This window comes from Penicillium digitatum, chromosome 3 (assembly GCF_016767815.1).
Source record: "Penicillium digitatum chromosome 3, complete sequence".
Taxonomy (NCBI): Eukaryota; Fungi; Ascomycota; class Eurotiomycetes; order Eurotiales; family Aspergillaceae; genus Penicillium; species Penicillium digitatum.
In genome coordinates this window covers 2345396-2366747 of record NC_089386.1, presented here as the reverse complement: position 1 = coordinate 2366747, position 21352 = coordinate 2345396, and the positions used below count along the sequence as shown (strand labels likewise).

Genomic DNA, 21352 nt, shown 5'->3' with positions numbered 1-21352 from the left:
ATCGTTGTCGACTCATCGCAATGGCCTCCCCACGTCAGGTCTACTTGCTTCCATTGAAGGATGACGGTTCTCCAGACGTACCTGGTGGATACATTTACCTGGCCCCGCCACCGGAATCTGGATACGTGCTTCGATTCATCATCGAGGGAACAAGCTCTATTTGCCGACAAGGTAGTCTCTGGGTGAACATTCCTGAGGAGGGAAAGGCCTTTGAACGCTACTCATTCCGGGAGTTCAGGTAGATCCTCCCAGTTCCTTCTTTATTGCTGTCCAAATTGAGAGTGGCGGTTACTGAGCAAAAGTAGACTGCAGCCCAACTTCAATGAGAACATTCAGATCGATATCCCCGTAAAATCTGCCGGAGCGTTTTCTTTCTACACAACATTTTCCCCGCTGCCAGATTTCTCAGTCGAGGAGGTATCAGCTCCAAAACTCACTCCGACACCTATTCACTACATTGATGTGTCGCCCAAACTCACTTTCCAAGGGAAAGACTTGCCGCTCAATGCACTCTCTGTTTTTTCGGTGATCTCAAAGTTCATGGGTCAATATCCCACGGACTGGGACAGACACCTTCGTGGAATTGGTCAGCGGAACTACAACATGGTTCATTTTACACCTCTCATGCAGCGTGGCGCGTCCAACTCGCCCTACAGTATTTTTGATCAATTGGCATTCGACAGCGAGTTTTTCCCTAGTGGAGAAGATGATATCGCCTCATTGGTCGCGAAGATGGAGAAAGAGTATGGCCTTCTCACGTTGACGGATGTGGTCTGGAATCACACAGCTCACAATAGCAAGTGGCTGGAAGAGCATCCCGAGTCTGGATACAGCGTGGAGACCGCGCCATGGCTGGAAGCAGCTCTTGTGCTGGATTCAGCGCTTTTAAAATTTAGCGATAGCCTGCAGGACATTGGTCTTCCGACGGAGTTCAAAACAGAAGAAGACCTGGTGACTGTCATGAATGCGGCACGAACGGAAGCCATTGATGGTACTCGTCTATGGGAGTTTTATGTTCTCGACGTAAAGAGTAACGTTGTGAAGATTATGGATGAATGGAAAAATGCAAACATCGATCCTGCGCTCGTCAAACAGAACGAAATGCAGCAGTTCAAAGGCTGGTCGCTCACACAACAAGCCAATATTCTCCGTACGATTGGAATACCATCCATCAAGCAGGTAATTGGACGGTTTGGCCGTTCCGTCGACCCAGTGTTTGGAGCAGTTGCTTTGAACGTTCTTTTTGGGGATTACGATGAGGGACACACCAACCTCGCCGAAGTTGAGGCCTCCTTGTCCCAGCTCCTCGATGAGGCCAACTTGCCATTCTACAAGGAGTATGATGCAGACGTTGACGTTATAATGGATCAACTGTTCAATCGCATCAAGTATCTCAGAATTGAGGATCATGGTCCCAAAATGGGTCCTGTCACCAAGGAAAACCCATTGATCGAGACTTACTTTACCCGCCTTCCTCTCAATGATGTCACGAAGAAGCACGACCCCAAAGCACTGGCTTTGGTCAATAATGGTTGGATCTGGAATGCTGATGCCATGAAAGATAATGCTGGGCCGGACTCCAGGGCCTACCTACGCCGTGAAGTTATTGTGTGGGGTGATTGCGTGAAGCTTCGATATGGATCCTCACCCGAAGATAGTCCTTTCCTCTGGGACTTTATGACGCAGTATACCTGCCTTATGGCCAAGTACTTTAATGGATTCCGAATTGACAATTGCCATTCGACGCCCCTAGTGGTTGCAGAATATTTGCTAGACGAAGCTCGCAAAGTTCGGCCTGACTTGACTGTGTTTGCAGAGCTCTTCACCGGCTCAGAGGAGGCCGACTATGTCTTCGTCAAACGATTGGGAATCAATGCTCTGATTCGCGAGGCCATGCAGGCTTGGAGCACAGAAGAGCTGAGTCGCCTAGTGCACCGTCATGGTGGTCAGCCGATCGGTAGCTTCGAGATGAATTTACCCTCTGCTGGCAGTAGTCATGCCATCGCGTCAGCTAGGTCTAGTGAGACTGAAGAGAAAATCACTCATATTCGGCCCTGTCCAGTGCCGGCCTTGTTCATGGACTGTACCCATGACAATGAGCTCCCTGCCCAGAAGCGCGACGCCAGGGATACTCTTCCAAATGCTGCCCTTGTGGCAATGTGTGCCTCCGCGACTGGAAGTGTGATGGGCTATGATGAGGTTTATCCCAAACTCATCGATCTCGTGCACGATACTCGACAATACGTCTCCTTCTCCTCTGAATCCGAAAGTCTGGTTGTTGGGTCTGGAGAGGGTGGGATCGGCAGTGTCAAGAAGCTTCTGAATAAACTCCACACTATGATGGGGGCTGAAGGCTATGACGAAACCCACATCCATCACGATGGTGAATTCATCACTGTCCACAGAGTCCATCCCAATACCAGAAAAGGTATCTTCTTGATTGCACACACTGCATTCCCCGGCAATGAGAGTGGGGCGATCCTCGCCCCCACTCATATTGCCGGTACCAGTGCCAAGCATATCGGATCGTGGCAGCTTGAGGTTGATGCCAACGATGAAGCAAAGGCGAAGGTCCTGGCCGATGAAAAGTACTTGAAGGGTCTTCCCAGTCATGTATATGACATAGAAGGCACCAAGATCGAGCAAAACGACAGAGAAGTCAAAATCTCTGTACTAGACTCTCTAGTTCCTGGTTCTATTGCTCTTTTTGAGACGTGGATTCCCGGCGCAGATCATGCCGATGGATTTGAAAACAACCTCGCCGATGGCGCGGACAACGCATTCTCTGAGCTCAGCTTGATTGATCTGAACTTTGTGCTATACCGGTGCGAAGCTGAAGAGAGAGAGTATAGCGACGGCCAGGATGGCATTTACAGCATTCCAAAGCATGAGCCTATGGTCTATGCTGGTCTTCAGGGGTGGTGGAGTGTCCTTGAGGATATCATCAAGTACAATCAACTTGGCCACCCATTTTGTGATCATTTGCGAGAGGGTCAGTGGGCTTTGGATTACGTTATTTGTCGCATGGACAAGGCGGCTTCCAAGGCAGGATATTTTGCCTTGAAAAAGCCTGCTGCATGGCTTCGTGAAAAGTTCGACGCTGTCCGCAACTTGCCCAACTTTCTTTTCCCGAGGTATTTCGCTATCATTCTGCAGGTTGCGTACAATGCTGCCTGGAAGAGAGGTATTCATCTCCTTGGAGACAATGTGCGGCATGGCCAGGAATTTATTCATCAATTGGCCATGGTAAGCGTGCAACAAACTGGCTATGTCAAATCCGCATCTTTGTGGCCCACCAAGATGGTCCCCAGTCTTGCGGCTGGACTGCCTCATTTTGCCGTTGACTGGACTAGATGCTGGGGAAGAGATATTTTCATCTCTATCCGTGGCTTGTTCCTTTGCACTCAACGCTTTGACGATGCCAAGGAGCATATCATTGCTTTTGCGAGTGTAATTAAGCATGGCATGATTCCCAATCTGCTGAGCAGCGGAAAATTGCCAAGATACAATTCTCGGGACTCTGTCTGGTTCTTCATGCAATCTATCCAGGACTTCATTGAAATGGCACCCAACGGCATTGATATCTTGCATGAGAAAGTCCCAAGGCGATTCTTGCCTTATGACGATACTTGGTTCCCCTTCGATGATTCTCGGGCATACTCTCAGTCCCCGGCTCTTCTCGAATGCGTCCAGGAAGTGTTCCAAAGACACGCTTCTGGATTGTCTTTCAGGGAATACAACGCCGGTTCTGATCTTGATTGTCAGATGAAACCTGAAGGCTTCCAAATCGATGTTAAGGTTGACTGGGAAACAGGTCTGATATTCGGTGGCAATCAGGATAACTGTGGTACCTGGCAAGACAAGATGGGAGAAAGTACTAAGGCTGGAAACAAGGGTTTCCCCGGAACCCCCCGCGATGGTGCCGCTATTGAGATTACCGGTCTCGCCTACAGCGCTCTGGCGTGGATAGCACGTCTCCATGAATCCAAGGCCTATCCCCATGAGGGCGTAGATATCGGCAATGGCAAGAAGATCACTTTTGCCGGGTGGGCCCGCAAAATCAAGGACAACTTCGAGAGGTGCTACTTTGTCCCCCTTGATCCCAGTGAAGATACTCTGTACGACGTGGATGCGAAAATCGTCAACCGCCGAGGAATCTACAAGGACTTGTACAAGTCTGGTAAGCCCTACGAAGACTACCAGCTCCGTTCCAACTTCCCTATAGCAATGTCTGTTGCTCCAGAGCTATTCACGCCCGCAAAGGCTCTCATTGCTCTATCAATTGCCGACTCCGTAATCGTGGGCCCCGTAGGCATGGCGACACTGGACCCATCCGATCTCAACTACCGTCCTAACTACATCAACTCCGATGACTCCGATGACTTTGCGACTGCCAAAGGTCGTAATTACCATCAGGGTCCGGAGTGGGTCTGGCAACGCGGTTACTTCCTCCGTGCTTTGTTGTATTTCGATCTCCTGCGTCGAAAGACGCCCGAGGAACGGACTGAATGCTTCCAGCAAGTCACCCGACGACTTGATGGTTGCAAGAAGGCATTGCGGGAGAGCCCTTGGAAGGGGCTAACAGAATTGACGAACAAAGCTGGAGAGCATTGTAATGATTCGGTCAGTTACCTTTGTTTTGTTGAATCTAAATTTATACAGGATACTAACACAAAAGGCAGTCTCCCACCCAATCCTGGTCTGCTGGATGTCTGCTTGACCTTTACTATGACGCATCGAGGCATTCTTAGATTTGCTTCTGTCTTTTGGATCCACGACTATCTGGACATTTTCCTGAACACATCGCATGTTAGAAATCACGCATTGAGATATTCTTGTTCCAACGTTTCAACTACATTCCTGTTTGCACTACGTTAGACATATTACAAAATAAACTGCAGGATCTTTAGAAAGCATTTCAAAGTTGAAACAGTGTAGAAGTACCCTGCTGTCATTTTACAAAATGGATCATGCGATGGATGAATTCCCAGGGTTATGCGCACAAATGATGACTCATCCAGACACCCAGAAGGTCGTCATTGAACCTTGGGGAGGAACTTGTTGATGGTTAACAACTTTCTCTCGAAACCCACAATTGTGGCACACGCAGCAATCAAGTCTTCGCCAACAGTTGACCATCCAGTCTCTCTAACATCAATCATTTCGGTGATCTACGGAATCCTGCCGCATGCCCTTGACGAACCACTAGCTCCGACAGCCCCTCGCTCGTCGAAGCCATCACGGAAACCCAGATTGCGGAGACCCCTTATATAATAGAATCATGTCTCTTACGGCATCAGCGGCCTCCGCCGTGTTTACTTTGCTTGCTGACAAGCCCGATGACGAACGCAAGAGGCGGTGGGAAGATCAGTTAAAAGAACAGCGCGATCTGTACACGCAGTTTGTTATTAGTTCTGCGCTGGGTCTAAGTGCCTTTTTGACATTCTGTGTATGTGTTTTTGTTCTGCGGGATTTTCATCGCTGATAGCTTGACTTCCAGATCTTGCGACCAAAATGGACCGAGCTGTACGCCGCGCGACGACGACAAAGAAATGCTGCTTCTCAGTTACCTGAGCTTCCGGACACCCTTTTCGGTTGGATTCCCGTTCTCTATCGGATTTCAGAAGATGAAGTGCTGCAGTCTGCCGGCCTAGATGCATATGTGGTATGTGCGAATGCTTTGGCTTCTCTACCAGAAGTGTGTCGTTGCTAAATTGAGTCTCGGGATAGTTCTTGTCTTTCTTCAAGTTTGCGATCCGATTTCTCTTGGCTGTCTTTATATTCGCTGTTGCGATCATCCTTCCTATGCACTACAAATACACCGGCCAATATGGAGTTCCCGGCTGGGACAACGTCCCTGAAAATCAGACTATGAGTCGAACTGGTGGAAACGAAAAAGAAAAACCAGTTACAGACCCTGTATATCTTTGGATTTATGTGTTGTTTGCATATGTCTTCAGTGGCTTGGCCATCTACATGCTTCTTGATGAGACAAAATTAATCATCCGCACCCGGCAAACCTATCTTGGGAATCAGACCAGCACAACTGATCGCACCATTCGCTTGTCCGGGATCCCCAATGACTTGGGGAACGAACACAAAATCAAAGAATTTGTGGAAGGCCTGCGAGTGGGCAATGTCGAGAGTATTACCGTTTGCCGTCAGTGGCGCGAGTTGGACGAATTAATTGACGAGAGAATGAAAGTCATACGGGAACTTGAGAGAGCATGGACAAAATACATGGGATACAAGCGCCCAAAGAGCTGTGAAAACACAATGCCGCTGACCGAGCAACAACCTCGTTGTGCAGACGATGAATGGTCGAGGCTCCTGCCCAGACACGAGAGCGAGGATATCTTGGGCTATTCGAACGAAAGACCCAAAGTTCGCATCTGGTATGGTCCATTCAAGCTTCGTTCCCGAATGATCGATGCAATTGATTACTATGAGGAAAAGCTGCGGAAGATTGATGAACATATCCAAAACGCCCGAGAGAAAGAATATCTTACTACCGAGATTGCTTTCGTCACTATGGAGTCCATCGCCGCATCTCAAATGCTTGTTCAGGCGATACTTGATCCACACCCTATGCAAATGTTCGCTCGACTTGCGCCGGCGCCAGCAGATGTTATTTGGAAGAATACTTACTTGCCTCGTACTCGACGGATGATTCAGTCCTGGTCGATCACCTTTATCATTGCATTCCTCACCGTGTTTTGGTCTGTGCTCTTGGTTCCTATTGCCTCATTGCTGGAGCTGAAGACTCTCGAGACGATCGTTCCCCAGCTGGCAGAGTTCCTCCAGGAGCATCCGATTATCAAGTCGTTGGTTCAAACAGGACTGCCTACCCTCGCATTCTCGCTGTTGACGGTGGGTGTGCCTTATATGTATGAGTGTTAGTCTTCCGTTGAATATTCCCCTCCATGTAGTCTTTAACAGCTGATCATCTTTGCAGGGCTCTCGAATAACCAAGGAATGGTGTCACGTGGTGATGTGGAACTATCTGTCATCTCCAAGAACTTCTTCTTCTCGTTCTTCAATCTGTTCCTCCTGTTCACTGTGTTTGGAACAGCAAGTGGTTTCTATGGGTTCTGGGAAAGTCTTCGGGATGCATTCAAAGATTCCACAACGATTGCCCTCGCATTGGCCAATTCCCTTGAAGGCCTGGCCCCATTCTACATCAACCTGTTGATTCTCCAGAGCTTGGGCATTTTTCCCTTCCGACTCCTCGAATTTGGAAGTGTCGCACTATACCCCTTCCACTTCCTGTCGGCCCGTACGCCGCGGGAATATGCGGAGCTGTCAGCTCCTCCCAAGTTTAGCTATGGACTTTCCATCCCGCAAACCATCTTGGTATTGGTTATCTGTGTGGTTTACAGTGTGTTCCCGAGCTCGTGGCTGATATGCCTATTCGGCCTGATCTACTTCACAGTCGGCAAATTTATCTACAAATACCAATTACTGTACGCCATGGATCACCAGCAGCATTCCACTGGCCGCGCATGGCCGATGATCTGCAACCGTGTATTCCTGGGGCTGTTGGTTCACCAGCTAGCCATGATTGGTGTTCTGGCTCTGCGCCGAGCCATCACCCGATCGCTACTCCTGGTGCCACTTCTAGGCTTTACCGTTTGGTTTTCATACTGGTTTGGTCGTACATACGTGCCGTTGATGAAGTTTATTGCCCTCAAGAGTATCAACCGAGACCAGCCAGGTGGTGGCGACATCTCCCCGTCGCGTTCAATGACCCTCTCACCGCCATCTGGTCTGGATCGTGATAGCCTTTCGATACGTATTGGCGGACAAGATCTCGGATTGCGACTAAAGAAGTATGTTAACCCGAGCTTGATTATCCCGCTGCATGCTCCCTGGCTGCCCGGTCGCCACCCCGTCCGTAGCAATGGAAATGGCGCGTCCGATTTCGAGGCTCATCAGAGACCGAACATTTGATCTCGCAGGTCGTGCGGATTTCTTGTTCCCATGGTCTGCCCTTGTGCCTTTTGTCCAGAACGCTCGTTTTTCTGCATGTCTTTGGCCCATCATGCTTTACGATTTTGATGCCTCGTTTCATGTTTAAGATCTTGTTCTGATATGTGTTTATGGTTATGATATCCTTGCGTGACGTGTTTGCCTATCTTTTGGCGGGCTCGTTACGCCCATCCCTCGCTATATCCCTCCTGCGCAGGTATTAAAATTTTATTTTATATGATTTTCCAATCCTTTCGTTTCTGCATGAGAACGGTTTTTGTCAAAGTGGAGTATCGATTCTGTATGATACTGGTGGTCCCTGAATTTCGTCGCTTTTCAATAATGTGGCCTATCTACGGAGCACCTGCCAGGCATTAGCGGCTGCCTTTCGGACACACCATGCAGGCTTCAACCGAGGCACATCTCGTCCCCAAGATCCCTCGGTGAAGATCCAAATCGGGTGCCCTTCGTTTAACTCTTTTCTTGTATTCCTCGGTTCTAAAATCAGCTTGCGGGAAACGTGGCAGCATCTCAGCATGAAGTCAACACATGACGAAAGAACGGGTACTTCATGGTTCTCTCTAGCGAATCAGTATTCCGATGTATGTAATTTAGTACAATTATCCACGGTCAGAGTGTATTTACCAGATTGACTTCAATGAGGCGGCCTGAGACATCATTCTGCTAGGGGTCACATCAGAATTTGTGATCTGTAGACATCATGACAGCAATGCTGTATCCGTCCAATAGCCCTTCTTTGCATCCAAAGATTGAATTCGCAATTCGGCTCGATCTTACCTCCGGTGCGGACATACCTCGAACATCTACGGAATCACCAGCTTCTGGAATCCCTGGGGTCCACATGGTCGGGGCGCATTCCTGAGGAGTGGGGGATATTGTCTCTCATGCGGTGAGGAGATGAGACAGTAAGAAAAGAACAGAGACAAAACAACCCATCCTTGAAAGCTGAGGAATGCGGGATGTACTAAGCTAAGTCCTAATTGTTCATGGACAGTGTTTATTGTCTTATAATGATCATCGCCCGATTAGAGATCTATGCACGTAAGCGGTGAGGTTCGATAAAATGCCAAGTCAGGCGCTGCATCCGGGGCGCATTCCTTAATTCTCTTCCCCGAGATCCTCTGGAATGTCAGGGTTGCTTGATAATGGATTGGTTCCATTTGAACATGGGTGTCTATTGTGACGGGACTTCCAGAGTTACGGCGAAGTGAAATCTAACTTGATCACGTCAAGCTTATAGGCCAATAGATCCTGAACCCCGTTGCCTCCGGAGGTTCAACTGTTCAATGGAATGGCAGTGGCTGCATGTACTGCACTGTAGGGCTATAACTACTCCGTACCGAGTCATCGTGCTACCTAAATAGGCATGTTCGCTTCTGACATGTCTCTCTTGACGTGCTCCACTTTTTGTCAGATTTCCGCGACATCTCAGCCTTCGATTCTACTTTGTCCATGTCGTCAGAACGAGCAAGTGTACAAATCAGATGGCAAATTTAGTCTGTTATCGCCTCTGGAAATGAGGTGCAGCATTTAATTAAACAGCCCTTGCCTCACCCTCGAACCTCTCGGGTTTCATTTAATCCCATCCACATTTCCTGTCACTGCACCGCTTTCAGACGTGAGCCTGATACAACCTTGCACCTAGCATGTAATTCATTCCAACTCTATTATCGTGAGTCCTGTATAACCATTTCTTGGGGTGAAGTTTTCTTCTTAAAAAAAAAAAAACTGACAGGTCGGGCTCGAGAACTAGCAGATCACTAAGCTTACTAGTGTGCTAGACGATTCATCCGTGGACGCTTAGTATAGACTTGATTCTGTGGCGAAATAGTTTCCCTCGGGTCTTTGCGTCATTCATCTGCAATCTCTTGTGACTTGGTGTATTTCAACTGCTGAAGGCACTGCGTGACGCCAATTCATTAATTACCATCACACCAATTTCACCATCTGAGTTCCAAGCAATGCTCTGAAATTGAACAAGATACTAAAATTCAGTGGCGAGGATTAAGATTTCATCGCTCTTTTGGCGAGAAGGGTGTATCAACATGCCGGCGTTGCGGCCTTCGAGTCAAGACTATGCCCGTCAGGTCTCTCCAAATGCCTCCATCACGCACAACAAACGAAGCTCAACGAGGTCACTACCTTCAGTTTTGAATAAGTCTCAGACAGAATACTTGTCACGGGGCCAACGGCTCTCAAAATGCAATTTGACGAGCAAAGTGTCCCCTTCCGCGGCAAATGTTGCACCAACAGAAATCCTGTTGGAGATTTTCTCCATGCTGACACCACGGGACTTCGACAATGCCCGGCGGACATGCTCACAGTGGATGCGGGTGAGCCTTAATCCCAGGCTACTTGAGAGCATGCTGAAAAGAGCAGGATGGTGGGATGCATGGCTGCAAGACCGCCAAACGGCACGCATCTCCGTGTTAGATGAGAGCGATGCCTGGAGAATGAGCCGCCGCTTGGCGACAGAATGTCTCCTTTCGGGGCGAAAGGTGAATGTCGAGAAGACGGGTTTTTTGACTACCGCCGTGGTAGACTTTTCAAGTCTGTCTGATTCTACAAGAAAAAAATCCCACCGCACTCGACTTCATCCCGGTTTACAGATGATCGAAGGCAAAGGGTCCGAGGCATCAACTTTCAGCATTAGCAGGTGCAGCAACTATCTGCTCGTAACAACAGGCTGTATGATATTCATATATTTTCTTTTGGGTCGAAAGTCTAGGACATCTATAACAGACTTCAACGAAGGTCATTTGGCGCTTGTCTCGCGCATCTCGTGTCCGTTTGATGTTATCTCAGCCACCATCGACACCAGCAGGCCCCAATTTACCATCGCTGCATTGCTTTGCAATCGCGTTGGCATGGTCTGTAACTTGGATATGGCTTGGGCCACAGAATTAGCCACCAAAGGGTCTCATTCCAATGGCAAAAGGGCTACCTCTTCCCGTCACTTTTTCTATGACATCTGCACAGTGGAAACCCCACCCCGAACAGTTGCTCTCTATCCCGGCCGGCAGATAGTCGCCTTCGGCTGCGCCGCGGGCATCGAAATTCACAGCGTGAACGATACAAAACGCAATGAACAACGCAAACACTTCGCCCTCCCTCAACCCTCCGAAATCCTTCATTTCCTCCCAAGTAGTCCCGAAACACCTAGCGAGCTACGTCTCATTTCTTCACTATCAGGACCAGGCTTGCACGAATGCCAATGTCCTCCTTCACCCTCCCCGTCATATTCATCCTTAACATCATCACCAAAACTCGACTCGAAAAACAACCAATTCCATTTCCTGGCAGATATCCAGTCCTTTAGTCGCCGCTGCATTCCCCATGCCCCATCCCGCAGCTTCGTTCGCGCAACACACTGTCACCACTATCGCGCAGTCCCCATCAACGACGGTTTCCATATCATGTTCATTGAGCCACGCACAAACCTACTATGCATCGGCACCGACGCCCCAATTGGCGGGCCAGCAAACTTAACCCGCGCATTCGTCTGCATTCCGCCACCTTTCTCAAACCAAGACGGGCATATCAAGACACCACCCCCATCCCCATCCCCCTCAAACACAACTCCGCCTCCAACAGACCTCCCAGTGCCAACAACCTTCACCGCGGGCTCCGACCTCCGCTGGGGTCTCCGTATTGTAGCAGCCTATGACGATCGCCTCGTGCTATACTCTATTCCCTCGGACGTATTCAACGTGATCCGCAAAGAGCGTGAACGCCAAGGTGCCGGAATTATGGGCGCCAGCGATCTCGCGCTCGGCTGGTACGTTGATTCAGAGCGGCCCCATAACCGGCGTGAGAGTCTGGTGCAGAACCAGAATGGGGATTGGGAGTTTCTTTTGTCTGTCGCGTATCGGCCTATGGCTATGATGTGGCCGTTTAAGATCTATGGCAAAGAGATCGGGTCTGTAAAGGGGACTGTGGAGCTTGCTTTGCAGTCTTCGGGGGGTGGAGTGAGGGTTTGGGCTTTTGGAAAGGATGGGAAAGGTACGGTCTTGGATGTTGATACTGGTGATGCCCCTACTCGGTCTCTTGGTGTTGGTTCGGATGGGGGATTGGAGGACCTCGGTATCGTTCAGAGGGCTGGTCTGGGTGAGCTGCAGGGTTCGAGGAAACGGAAGTTCGAGGAAGTGAGGACTGGGTTTGTGGGTCAATATGGTGCTGGTCGCTATCCGGCTGGAGTGGATGTCAAGCCTTGTGCTGCTGGTGTTCATGGGATACATCAGGATCCGTCTGTTCGACGTTCATCTTTTGCAGCTTGCATCATAGACTTTAAAACTCCCTTGTATTAATATAAAATGTGAATATCCTCTCTTCAGGTGTTCTGGTGTTCAGGCCATGTCCTTTCAGCTGATTTGGCTGACTTGGCTGAGTTTGGCTGATTTTGCCTTCCTCTCTCGTCCCTATCTTGTCCTTTCTCTCTTCCTCTTCCTTCTCTCCTTTCAACGTTCATCTCCCTTCTTTAATTCTCTCCTCTCTATTTCCATCTGTTTTGCCTCTTGAAATCCATTCTTCTCGTCTTTCAGGACACTGCGAGGAAGACTTTCCAGGCGAATTCCACCTTGAACATAGTGAGTTAATATCGATGGATTGCATTGTCAATTATCTTGACCATCTTGACCTAGAATTTCCGTTCAAAATCAAAAATCGTCTAGGATGGAGTCAACACCCCTCACTCAACTCCCTCAGGACTGCTGGCTGCTGATGCTAGAGTGTCTGCCGCAACGGGACTTGAACAACCTATCACTAGTTTCTCGCGACACTCGTGTTTCAGCTGAGCCTTTCCTGTATCGATCAATCCACTGGGACTGGAAGCAACCCCCGATTCACAAAATCTTGCTCCTCCTCCGGACTCTCTCCGAGCGACCAGATTTAGCTGACTGCATCTGGCATGTCAGTTTGGTATGGTGGGATGTGGAATCCCAGAGAACAGAGGTTTCAATCCCCAAAGGAATTCTTGACTGGGCCAAGTCAATGCTACAGTTTAGGCCCACATTGAGATGGGCCCGGAAGGTTGTTCGAGACGCGAAATTTCCGACAAGATTCGAAACAAAGTGGATCTGTCGACTGTTTGATGGAGACGCCTACGCCTACGCCACACTGCTAGTCTCGCAACTTCACAGCCTTCGCAGTCTTCGACTAGACTTTTCATTCGTGCTTGAAGGGGGCTTCCCTGGTGAGATGTTGCATCATGCTCTCTTCGGCAACGTACCCCCTGGCACATTGAGCCAGTTCTCAAAATTGGAAATGGCCGACTATGGAAGTAATTTCCCTCTCAAGCAGTTCCGCGACGGTGTCAACCTTGGCAAAACCTATCAATTCATCCCCTGGTTTCACCTTCCTTCCTTGAAGACTCTCGAGATATGGCTCTATAAAATAGAGGGGATTTGCAACTTCCCTGGGGAGATGCCAAAAAGACTCTTGAATTTGCCAAATCTGCGCAGTCTTGTTGTTGCCAAGACACTTGTTTTGCCTGGGGACATCACCACACTACTATGTCAATTACCATATCTGGAGTCCTTGCACGTGGGCATGGCCTACAAATGCCGGACAACAGCCGAGTTTCTCAAAGAGCCCGAGTGCCTCCTTCGGTCCTTAGAAACTTCAGGTCAAGCGATCAAGCATCTTTCTATCAGCATGGAGTTGCTCCCATGTTGTGCAGAAAGCTTCCGTCTGCGTGCGATGGATGAAGTTGGTCAGCCTTTTCATGGCATTTTGAAGAAGTTTCCCAATCTGAGAACTGCCTCTCTACCGCTCAACTTTCTCATCGGCTGGGACACAACAGCCTACAAACTTCGAGATGTACTGCCATCCACTCTTGAAGCCCTTCATATAAGGGCTGATCTCTGGCAAACCTCAACCCAGGTTGAATTCGAAATGGAAGCGCTCGAGGCATTAGAGTCATTGATGAGACACAAACAGCGTGGCTCTCACCCTTCTCTTAGAACTTTCTCCTACCAAGGACAGAATGAGTACAATGATAATGAACTCGCTGCTCTGGGCTTCCAGGACGATTTTAAGTTCTCCTACTTGATTAAGCGGGAAGCAATGGGTCTATTCTGTCACAGGCAAGGGTACAAATTGTTCTCTCAATATGGTGACTGCACACCTGGTTTCATGACAAGAGGTGTGACTTTGGTAGACAACGTCGTTTACCGGCTGCCTTGGCCATTCGTTAGGGTCGATGACCTCCCTGCGAGCGTTCCTCGACATTCAAGAACCACGTCCATCTTATCATCGGATCAGTAGTTAAATTTTGCTAATCCAACTGTGTGGATCCAACTGTTACGAATCCAACCGCTGCAGATGGAACCGATGCAAATTGAACCGATGTTAACATGACGCACCAATTGGTGTTCCTCGTGTAATTTCATTGTATAGATAGCCAGAGTTTCTAGCATGGGACCGTAGCGAATACAATCCATCTCCTCTTCATTTTTCCCCATAGAAATCTTCCATCCAAGATGCATAAGCATTTCAGGCCAAATCCCGAGGTCGGCTACAACAGCCGTGGACCCTGATGACGGCATAGGGCTGATTTTGGCCCCATATCTCCACTTAAAATGAGAAAGCGCATAATAGTCTAAGTGGACTCTTCGATTAAATTGCCAAAAAAAGAATGAAGCTGTAAGGGCAACCCAGGGTGGAACATATTAAGCTCCAGGGCCAAAAGAAATTATAATTGAACTTTTAATCCACTTTGACACGCTTAAGAAAGGCCCCGTCGTATTTTTAACATGAACATCTCAACACAGCTTATTTGGTTTCCGATTTCTCGCGACGAGCGCGAACACCTTGAGCCAGAGTCTCCAGCACTGACTCGGTGTCTTCCCAGTTGATGCAAGCATCCGTGATGCTGACACCGTACTTGAGACCGGCCTTGCCCTCTGCGGGGACCTTCTGGTTGCCTAGAACAGGTCAGCATAAAACAGCTTTTTTACATGTAGCAAGATCTCCAAGAGGCTCACCTTCATTGATGTTACTCTCAATCATAACACCCATAATAGCATCCTCGCCAGCAGCGAGCTGTTCAGCAAGCACAGCGGCGACCTTGGGCTGGTTCTTGTGGTTCTTCTCGGAGTTACCGTGGCTGCAGTCAACCATAAGACGGGGACGCATGCCCTTGGCAATAAGCTTCGACTTGGCATCCGCGATGCTAGCCGCATCGTAGTTGGGGCCCCTCTTTCCACCGCGAAGGATAACGAAGCAATCAGGGTTACCGACGGTTCCGACGATAGAGACAACACCGGGCTTTGTGACCGACAGGAAGTGGTGGGGGTGCTTGACAGAGCCGATAGCATCAATGGCGACATCGAGCGAGCCGTCGGTGCCGTTCTTGAATCCGACAGGGAAAGAAAGACCGGAGGAAAGCTCACGGTGGACCTGGGACTCGGTGGTGCGTGCACCGACAGCACCGATGGACAGACAGTCGGCCAAGAACTGGGGGGAGATTGTGTCGAGCATTTCACTGGCGATGGGCATGCCCTTGTTGGTCAGGTCGACGAACAGCTGGCGCGATATGCGGAGACCCTTGTTGATCTGGAAGCTGTTGTCGATATCGGGGTCGTTGATCAGGCCCTTCCAGCCGACGGTTGTTCGGGGCTTCTCGAGGTACGAGCGCATCACGATCAGCAGCTCGTCGGTGTACTTCTCCTTCATCTTCAGTAGGCGATCGCAGTATTCAAGGGCCATTTCTGGGTCGTGGATGGAGCATGGTCCGATGACTACCATCAGACGCTGACGCTTGGTATCTGTGCCATGGACAATCTCGACGGCTTCATTGCGTCCATTGAGGACGGTCTGTCGTGACTTCTCAGTCAATGCGATTTCATGCTGGAGGAGATTGGGCGGGGTGAGAGGGTTGTAGCCGAGAACTTGAGCTATTAGTAACCAATTGCCAATTGAAAAAAAAAGGCCATACATACTGCGAGAATCTTCCAAATGACTGTGGTTGCCCACATTAGGGTTATCAATGAAGAACTGTGGAATTGGCGACGTCAGAAGTGTGAAATTCAAAATGGAGGGGCTTGACTCACCGACATCGGAGGGAGGGGAGGAGGGAGGGAGAGGAATGTTAGGTTTTAGAGAGCAAATGAGATAGATCAAAGAAATTGAGGTAAGTGCAATGATGAACAGGAGAATAACAGTTTCTTCAAAATAAAAATATCGAAAGAAACAGCTTGTGAATGAGTCAAAAGCTCAGAGTATAAGGATTTCCACGTGATCCTCGGTGAACTTGGCCCGGCGCTGGAGTTCCAATCACGGCGATCGCATTTCATTTAAAATTGTATAAGTGGACTGAAACATATTGATATCATATGATATTGGTATAAGAATCTAGTTGCTTGCATGCAATACTGCTCAACCTTGTGTCACCCTCGGAATAATATAGGTAACCGGTGATTTCGCCCCTCTACCCACTCTCTCAGATTGGCCCTTGTTGCACTCGACGGTCAAGCTCCTGCAGTCCACGAACCAGATCTTGACATATGTCTGCATGTTGTTCCTTGACGGATTGAACTTGCTGCTGGTACAGCTGCATTCTTGCTTCTTGTGCCTGGAACAGATCATCGAGAATTCGACTACACCCCTCTCGGTAGATCTCCAGGACTCGACTGATGGTGGCCTTTTCCGCCGCCAGCTGGGTGGACAAATGCTAAAATCGCAGTTAACACAGTCCTATCTGTACCATTTCGGTAAGGAGTTTCGACTGACCGAATTTGTTTGTTGAAGCAGGTGGTGTGCGTCCTTCTGCGCCACTTGCAAAGTTGATATCCATTCCAAATCGTCGGGATCGCCCACCGTAAAGGATTGGTGCGACTTAGCAGCTGGCTGTGTTGATGCCGATATTTCTGTTCGGAATGACTGGTCAAGGTCCCCATGATTCTTTGAAGGAGCATCACCTAATGCTCTCTCGTCGAGCGTTCTCTGTGAAGAACTTGGTCCAACTGTCGATGGTTTCTCAATTTTGGTCCTATCAGCAGTACCCTCCTGAGAAAATGATGGGTTGTCCTTTTCAGGTGGCGGCCATGAGTGAGATCTCTCCAGTTTTTCCATTTGGATCCCGTATTCCAGGAACATGTCTCTCTGGAACTTGGTCCACATGAGCCCCTCATACTTACTCTCGGTGGATATACTGTATAAATCTCGGTCGTGTTCACTTGGACTGGTGTCAGCGACACTGGTTGTCTCTTCGGGACTTTTTTCGCCATCCAGGTTAAACTGAGTCACAAACATGCTCTTGGCTAACTGAGGCATGAGTCGAGGACTACCGTTGCTGTCGACAATGCTGGTCTTGGGAACTGCTTTTGGGGGTACGGGAGATGCCGAATTCAGTTCCACGTGGGATTGATGGCGGAGAAGGGGCTTTTGAGACTCAGGGGTATGGCCAGACCCATGTCCCTCAATCCGTCCTGCTGTGAAATCATTCAATTTTCCTACATTTGAAGGCTCGGATGAGCTATCTGCCTGGCTTTCGCAGATGTTAGTGGCGCGTGAAGAGATGGTCGGCTCAGATCTCATGGGTTGCAAGGTTGCAAACCCGGGGATATGTTCCATTTCCATGTGATAATCAAGGATTGAAGGGCCGTCACCCAGCAAACCTCTGCCTGTTTCAAGTTCTGAAGAGCCTGCTGGAGTCGACAACCTGTCTTCACCGAGAAGCTTCCAGAAGCTTGCATCATCTGCCTGTTCTATCTGGTCTTCATTGGGCGGAAGGGTTTTCGTTATCAATGACGCATTGACGGTCTTGGGCTCGGTTTGGTCTTGGTGCGTTTCAAGTAGAATTATTCCATCCAGCACGCTGTCAATATCTGGGGGGTTCAACAACACTCCAGTCGGTACTTGGTCGGACTGCCGATCTTTGGGAGATTCCTCAGGTTGCACTGGATCGGATGAAATAGTGAGAGGTGCGGTTTTATCATTGGATGGTTCATGCTGAGAAGGCTCTACTCCGTGGAGCGCAAGAATAAGCTTGTTTCCAACGCTCTCTGCCCTACCACGATGTTTGGGATGAAATTTTTCATGAACTATCTTGATCTGGCTGCTGCGTCTCTTTGGAAGTGCCCTTGACTCCAGGATGGTGACCTTGGAAGGAGTCGTACGAGACGGTCCTTTGAGGTCGATTTCGGAACTGGAGGATACCTCAGGCATCACCCGACCAGGTATGCCTTTGTTTGTTTCTCTATTGGGCTGTGCCCGATGCTCTAGGATGCTGACTTTCGAAGTATGAGACGGCCCTTTGCCACAATCTTCGAAATCCGATGATGAATCGGTTGTTACCGATGTGCAGCTTTTTGTATCGACGATCACACCCCTCTTGCTGTTATCTCCATGCTTGCTGTGGTCATCCGTCGGTAGTGAAGGTTGGTGGGAAGCTTCGGGCCCTTGTCCATTGCGCTTCGTGGCATAATCTTTGCTTTGATCTTCCACTGGACCTTTCTCAGCAGGCTCACTGTTACCCAGAGGGGCTGCGGGACGCAAAGTGCTTGCAGCAAGCGTTATCAATGGCAATTGTGGCCCTCCTGTGCTGCGCTCGTTGGTAGTAGTACTCTTCCTTGTGTTCGATTTTCTGCGTTTTGCCGAGGTTATCTGTGGCTTTGATGGCATTGTTCGCTTGCTACCTTTGTTTCTGTCAACTGTCTTCAGTCTTTTCGGGTCGGTATCAGCAACGAAGGTTCCTCCATATGTCCCTTCTTTCTCAAGTATCTCATTAGGTGTAGGACGAAGATCTTCATCCCAGTCCACTTCTTGGGGATTAGGCTTGGGTGGCCTTGGTTTTGTGAGCTTCAGTCGAACAATCTTCGACTCCGAAGGCTGGGGTGGAGGGGCTTTTGGCTTTTGGCGACCTGAGCCTGTGAGCCCATACTCCGAATTCGCCAGATCTTGGACAGTCGCCTTACTTCCCATTTTTGGGTTAGTTGGGGCAGACGAGCCCTGGACTGTCTTCATGGTTGCAATCATCATATCATTAGAAATAGAACATGAGGATGTAAAAGAAAGGGAGCTCTCCAGAGCTGTCCAGCTGCTGAGAGTGTAGAACTAAGCTCTGCTCCAGCACATAGCATGGATCACATGATACCTCAACAATAACTTCAAAATGCCCTGCTACTGTATACATTATGAAACAAATCTATAGATTAGTGATGATCAAAGGTTGATTTGTAGATATGATCAAGATAGCTAGGTTCCGATTTTAATCTAATTTCTGTTCATCCTCGAACTGTCGTTACTAAGGACGAGCAATTGCAGATTTATGTAGTTCCTGAATTTGCATTTTCTTATAGTCTACCCTGTACTTGCCCCTGAACAGATCTCGAAATGCGAAGACTTTGATTCTGGGAACAGGGTTTTCTATTTTTATCTTCAGTTGCGTGCTTGTCGCATGTTTGAGATCATCTCAAAAGCGCCTGCTTCCCCATACTGTTCTCCCCTATACTCATCAGACAAGATCTAGCATGACTACCTTTCTTTACTTCCCACTCACCCTCAGAATGAATGCATCTTCTTCAATCCTCGAAGACCCGATCGGCCCGTGCAAGCTCCGCGATCCGTGCTCCGTCCACGATTAATAATCGCCACCGTTTCGCTGACTATGCACCAATTCAACTTTACCAGCTGACTTACGCCTAATTGTAATTGTCCCTGCAAGTGACAGGTCTCACGTTCATACGCCCAATGACACAACACGCGCCTCAAGCCAACGAAGAGGCGCTAGAATCTCGATGCTGGTACAACGCAACCCTGCCTCTGGACCGGCTTCGAGGCCTTCTCCCTACCCCCCTTGTTGAGCCTGCGAATGTCGAACTCGAGGCCGACCCTATTCCAACAACGAACGTTTACCGCCGTCGTGCCTCAACCGTCTTCGCTTCCCTCGATCAAGATGAAACTCTTCCAGAGAAGATCTCTACGCAGCAGGAACACGGGATAGGTGTGTCGGAAACCGTCGTCAGGAATGAAACGGTTCTCTACCTCGCGTACGGGTCGAACCTAGCTTCCAAGACTTTCCACGGAGTGCGCGGCATCAAACCACTCTCGCAGATCGCTGTGCTTGTCCCAGAACTCCGTCTCACCTTCGATCTTCCCGGAATTCCGTACGCAGAGCCCTGTTTCGCGGGCACTCAATACAGAGATGTTTCTCTACCGACATACGACGAGACCGAACTCGAAGATGACGAGACAGATGTGTTGGATAGTGAGTGTCTGTCAGAGAAGGCAGCGCTCATGGGTCGGACACAGCAGGTGGAGGTAGTCTCGGGCTGTGATAAGCGTCAATGGCATAAACCTCTAGTTGGAGTCGTCTACGAAGTCACACTAGCCGACTATGCAAAGATCATCGCCACAGAGGGCGGTGGTCGGGGATACCGCGACTGTGTCGTAGATTGCCACCCCTTCCCTCAACCGTACGACTCCTCCGACCCCGTCCCGGATATCCCCACGACACTATCTTTCAAGGCACGCACTCTACTCTCACCAGCTGCGGACAATGCTCGCATGGAATCTCATTCTCAGAAAAGCGGTGTCGTACTGCTGTCTAGTGATCCAAAGTTGTCGTGGTGGTATGCCATCTGCTTGCATTTTCGACCGGATCCTAATTATGCCCAGCCCTCTGCTCGCTACCTTGGTTTGATCAAGGCTGGCGCTGCGGAGCATGACCTGCCTGTTTCCTATCAAGAGTATCTTGCGCAGATCAAAACGTTTCATATCACAACTATGCGCCAGAAGATTGGGAAAGTGATCTTCCTTGCTCTGTGGGCTCCTTGGTTGATCTTGTCTTTGGCATTATCAAGGCTATTTGCTGGTCCTGATGGTCATTTCCCGCCATGGCTGGTGGCTCTGGTCAACATTGTGTTTTCGGGGATGTGGAATAGCTATGGTTGTTTCTTTGCTCCTGTCTTCGGGGATGGCGAGCGGAGTATAGATGATACCCAGGCCTAAAGTTGCTTCTGGGCCCTGTTGTTTTTTTTTTCTTTCTGGATTTCCTAGCCGTGTAATTTCTTGCATATACAATAATTAGAAAATGATCATTGTACACTACTCATCTCATTGCCGAGTCACAGAACACACCACATCATGTTCCTATCATGCAGACATGCACGTACAGGCATTAACTGCAACTCTAGAGACTTACATGCATGCAATGGTCTCATCTGTCATAATCACAAAGGAAATTAAATTCAGATGACTCCTCGAAGCACACAGTTTTCGAAAGGAAATGAAAAAAAGAATATATCTAGGATACAGATACAGGTGTTCGGGGAGCGTTCTAACAAAACACAGACACAGCGACCAATAGATAGACACAAAAGATGATGAAACAGAGAGGCCTCTTTGAAGCACTTGTATCAAA

General features: G+C 49.0%; 7 protein-coding genes across 7 annotated transcripts; 5 read left to right on the top strand and 2 right to left on the bottom strand.

Annotated features, from left to right (window-relative positions):
- Positions 1-20: 20 nt before the first annotated feature.
- Pdw03_8395 (Glycogen debranching enzyme Gdb1, putative) lies at positions 21-4751 on the top strand (the record flags this gene model as incomplete). Its single annotated transcript, XM_066101951.1, has 4 exons — positions 21-238; positions 306-3760; positions 3815-4623; positions 4683-4751. 4 exons carry the CDS (start codon positions 21-23, stop codon positions 4749-4751), a joined length of 4551 nt encoding a protein of 1516 aa, XP_065957034.1.
- Positions 4752-5281: 530 nt separating this feature from the next.
- Pdw03_8394 (Calcium permeable stress-gated cation channel 1) lies at positions 5282-7950 on the top strand (the record flags this gene model as incomplete). Its single annotated transcript, XM_014678050.1, has 4 exons — positions 5282-5449; positions 5501-5665; positions 5731-6895; positions 6956-7950. 4 exons carry the CDS (start codon positions 5282-5284, stop codon positions 7948-7950), a joined length of 2493 nt encoding a protein of 830 aa, XP_014533536.1.
- A 2084-nt stretch (positions 7951-10034) lies between these two features.
- Positions 10035-12296, top strand: Pdw03_8393 (F-box domain protein; the record flags this gene model as incomplete). Its single annotated transcript, XM_014678049.2, has 1 exon — positions 10035-12296. One exon carries the CDS (start codon positions 10035-10037, stop codon positions 12294-12296), a length of 2262 nt encoding a protein of 753 aa, XP_014533535.2.
- A 364-nt stretch (positions 12297-12660) lies between these two features.
- On the top strand, positions 12661-14253 carry Pdw03_8392 (Cyclin-like F-box; the record flags this gene model as incomplete). Its single annotated transcript, XM_014678048.1, has 1 exon — positions 12661-14253. The coding sequence occupies one exon, from the start codon at positions 12661-12663 to the stop codon at positions 14251-14253; it is 1593 nt and encodes a 530-aa protein (XP_014533534.1).
- A 507-nt stretch (positions 14254-14760) lies between these two features.
- Positions 14761-16046, bottom strand: Pdw03_8391 (Phospho-2-dehydro-3-deoxyheptonate aldolase, phenylalanine-inhibited; the record flags this gene model as incomplete). Its single annotated transcript, XM_066101950.1, has 4 exons — positions 14761-14912; positions 14973-15878; positions 15930-15984; positions 16041-16046. The coding sequence occupies 4 exons, from the start codon at positions 16044-16046 to the stop codon at positions 14761-14763; spliced, it is 1119 nt and encodes a 372-aa protein (XP_065957033.1).
- A 383-nt stretch (positions 16047-16429) lies between these two features.
- On the bottom strand, positions 16430-18912 carry Pdw03_8390 (Phospho-2-dehydro-3-deoxyheptonate aldolase, phenylalanine-inhibited; the record flags this gene model as incomplete). Its single annotated transcript, XM_066101949.1, has 3 exons — positions 16430-16660; positions 16720-18851; positions 18906-18912. 3 exons carry the CDS (start codon positions 18910-18912, stop codon positions 16430-16432), a joined length of 2370 nt encoding a protein of 789 aa, XP_065957032.1.
- A 768-nt stretch (positions 18913-19680) lies between these two features.
- Pdw03_8389 (Butirosin biosynthesis, BtrG-like) lies at positions 19681-20940 on the top strand (the record flags this gene model as incomplete). Its single annotated transcript, XM_014678046.1, has 1 exon — positions 19681-20940. The coding sequence occupies one exon, from the start codon at positions 19681-19683 to the stop codon at positions 20938-20940; it is 1260 nt and encodes a 419-aa protein (XP_014533532.1).
- Between the last annotated feature and the right edge of the window lie 412 nt (positions 20941-21352).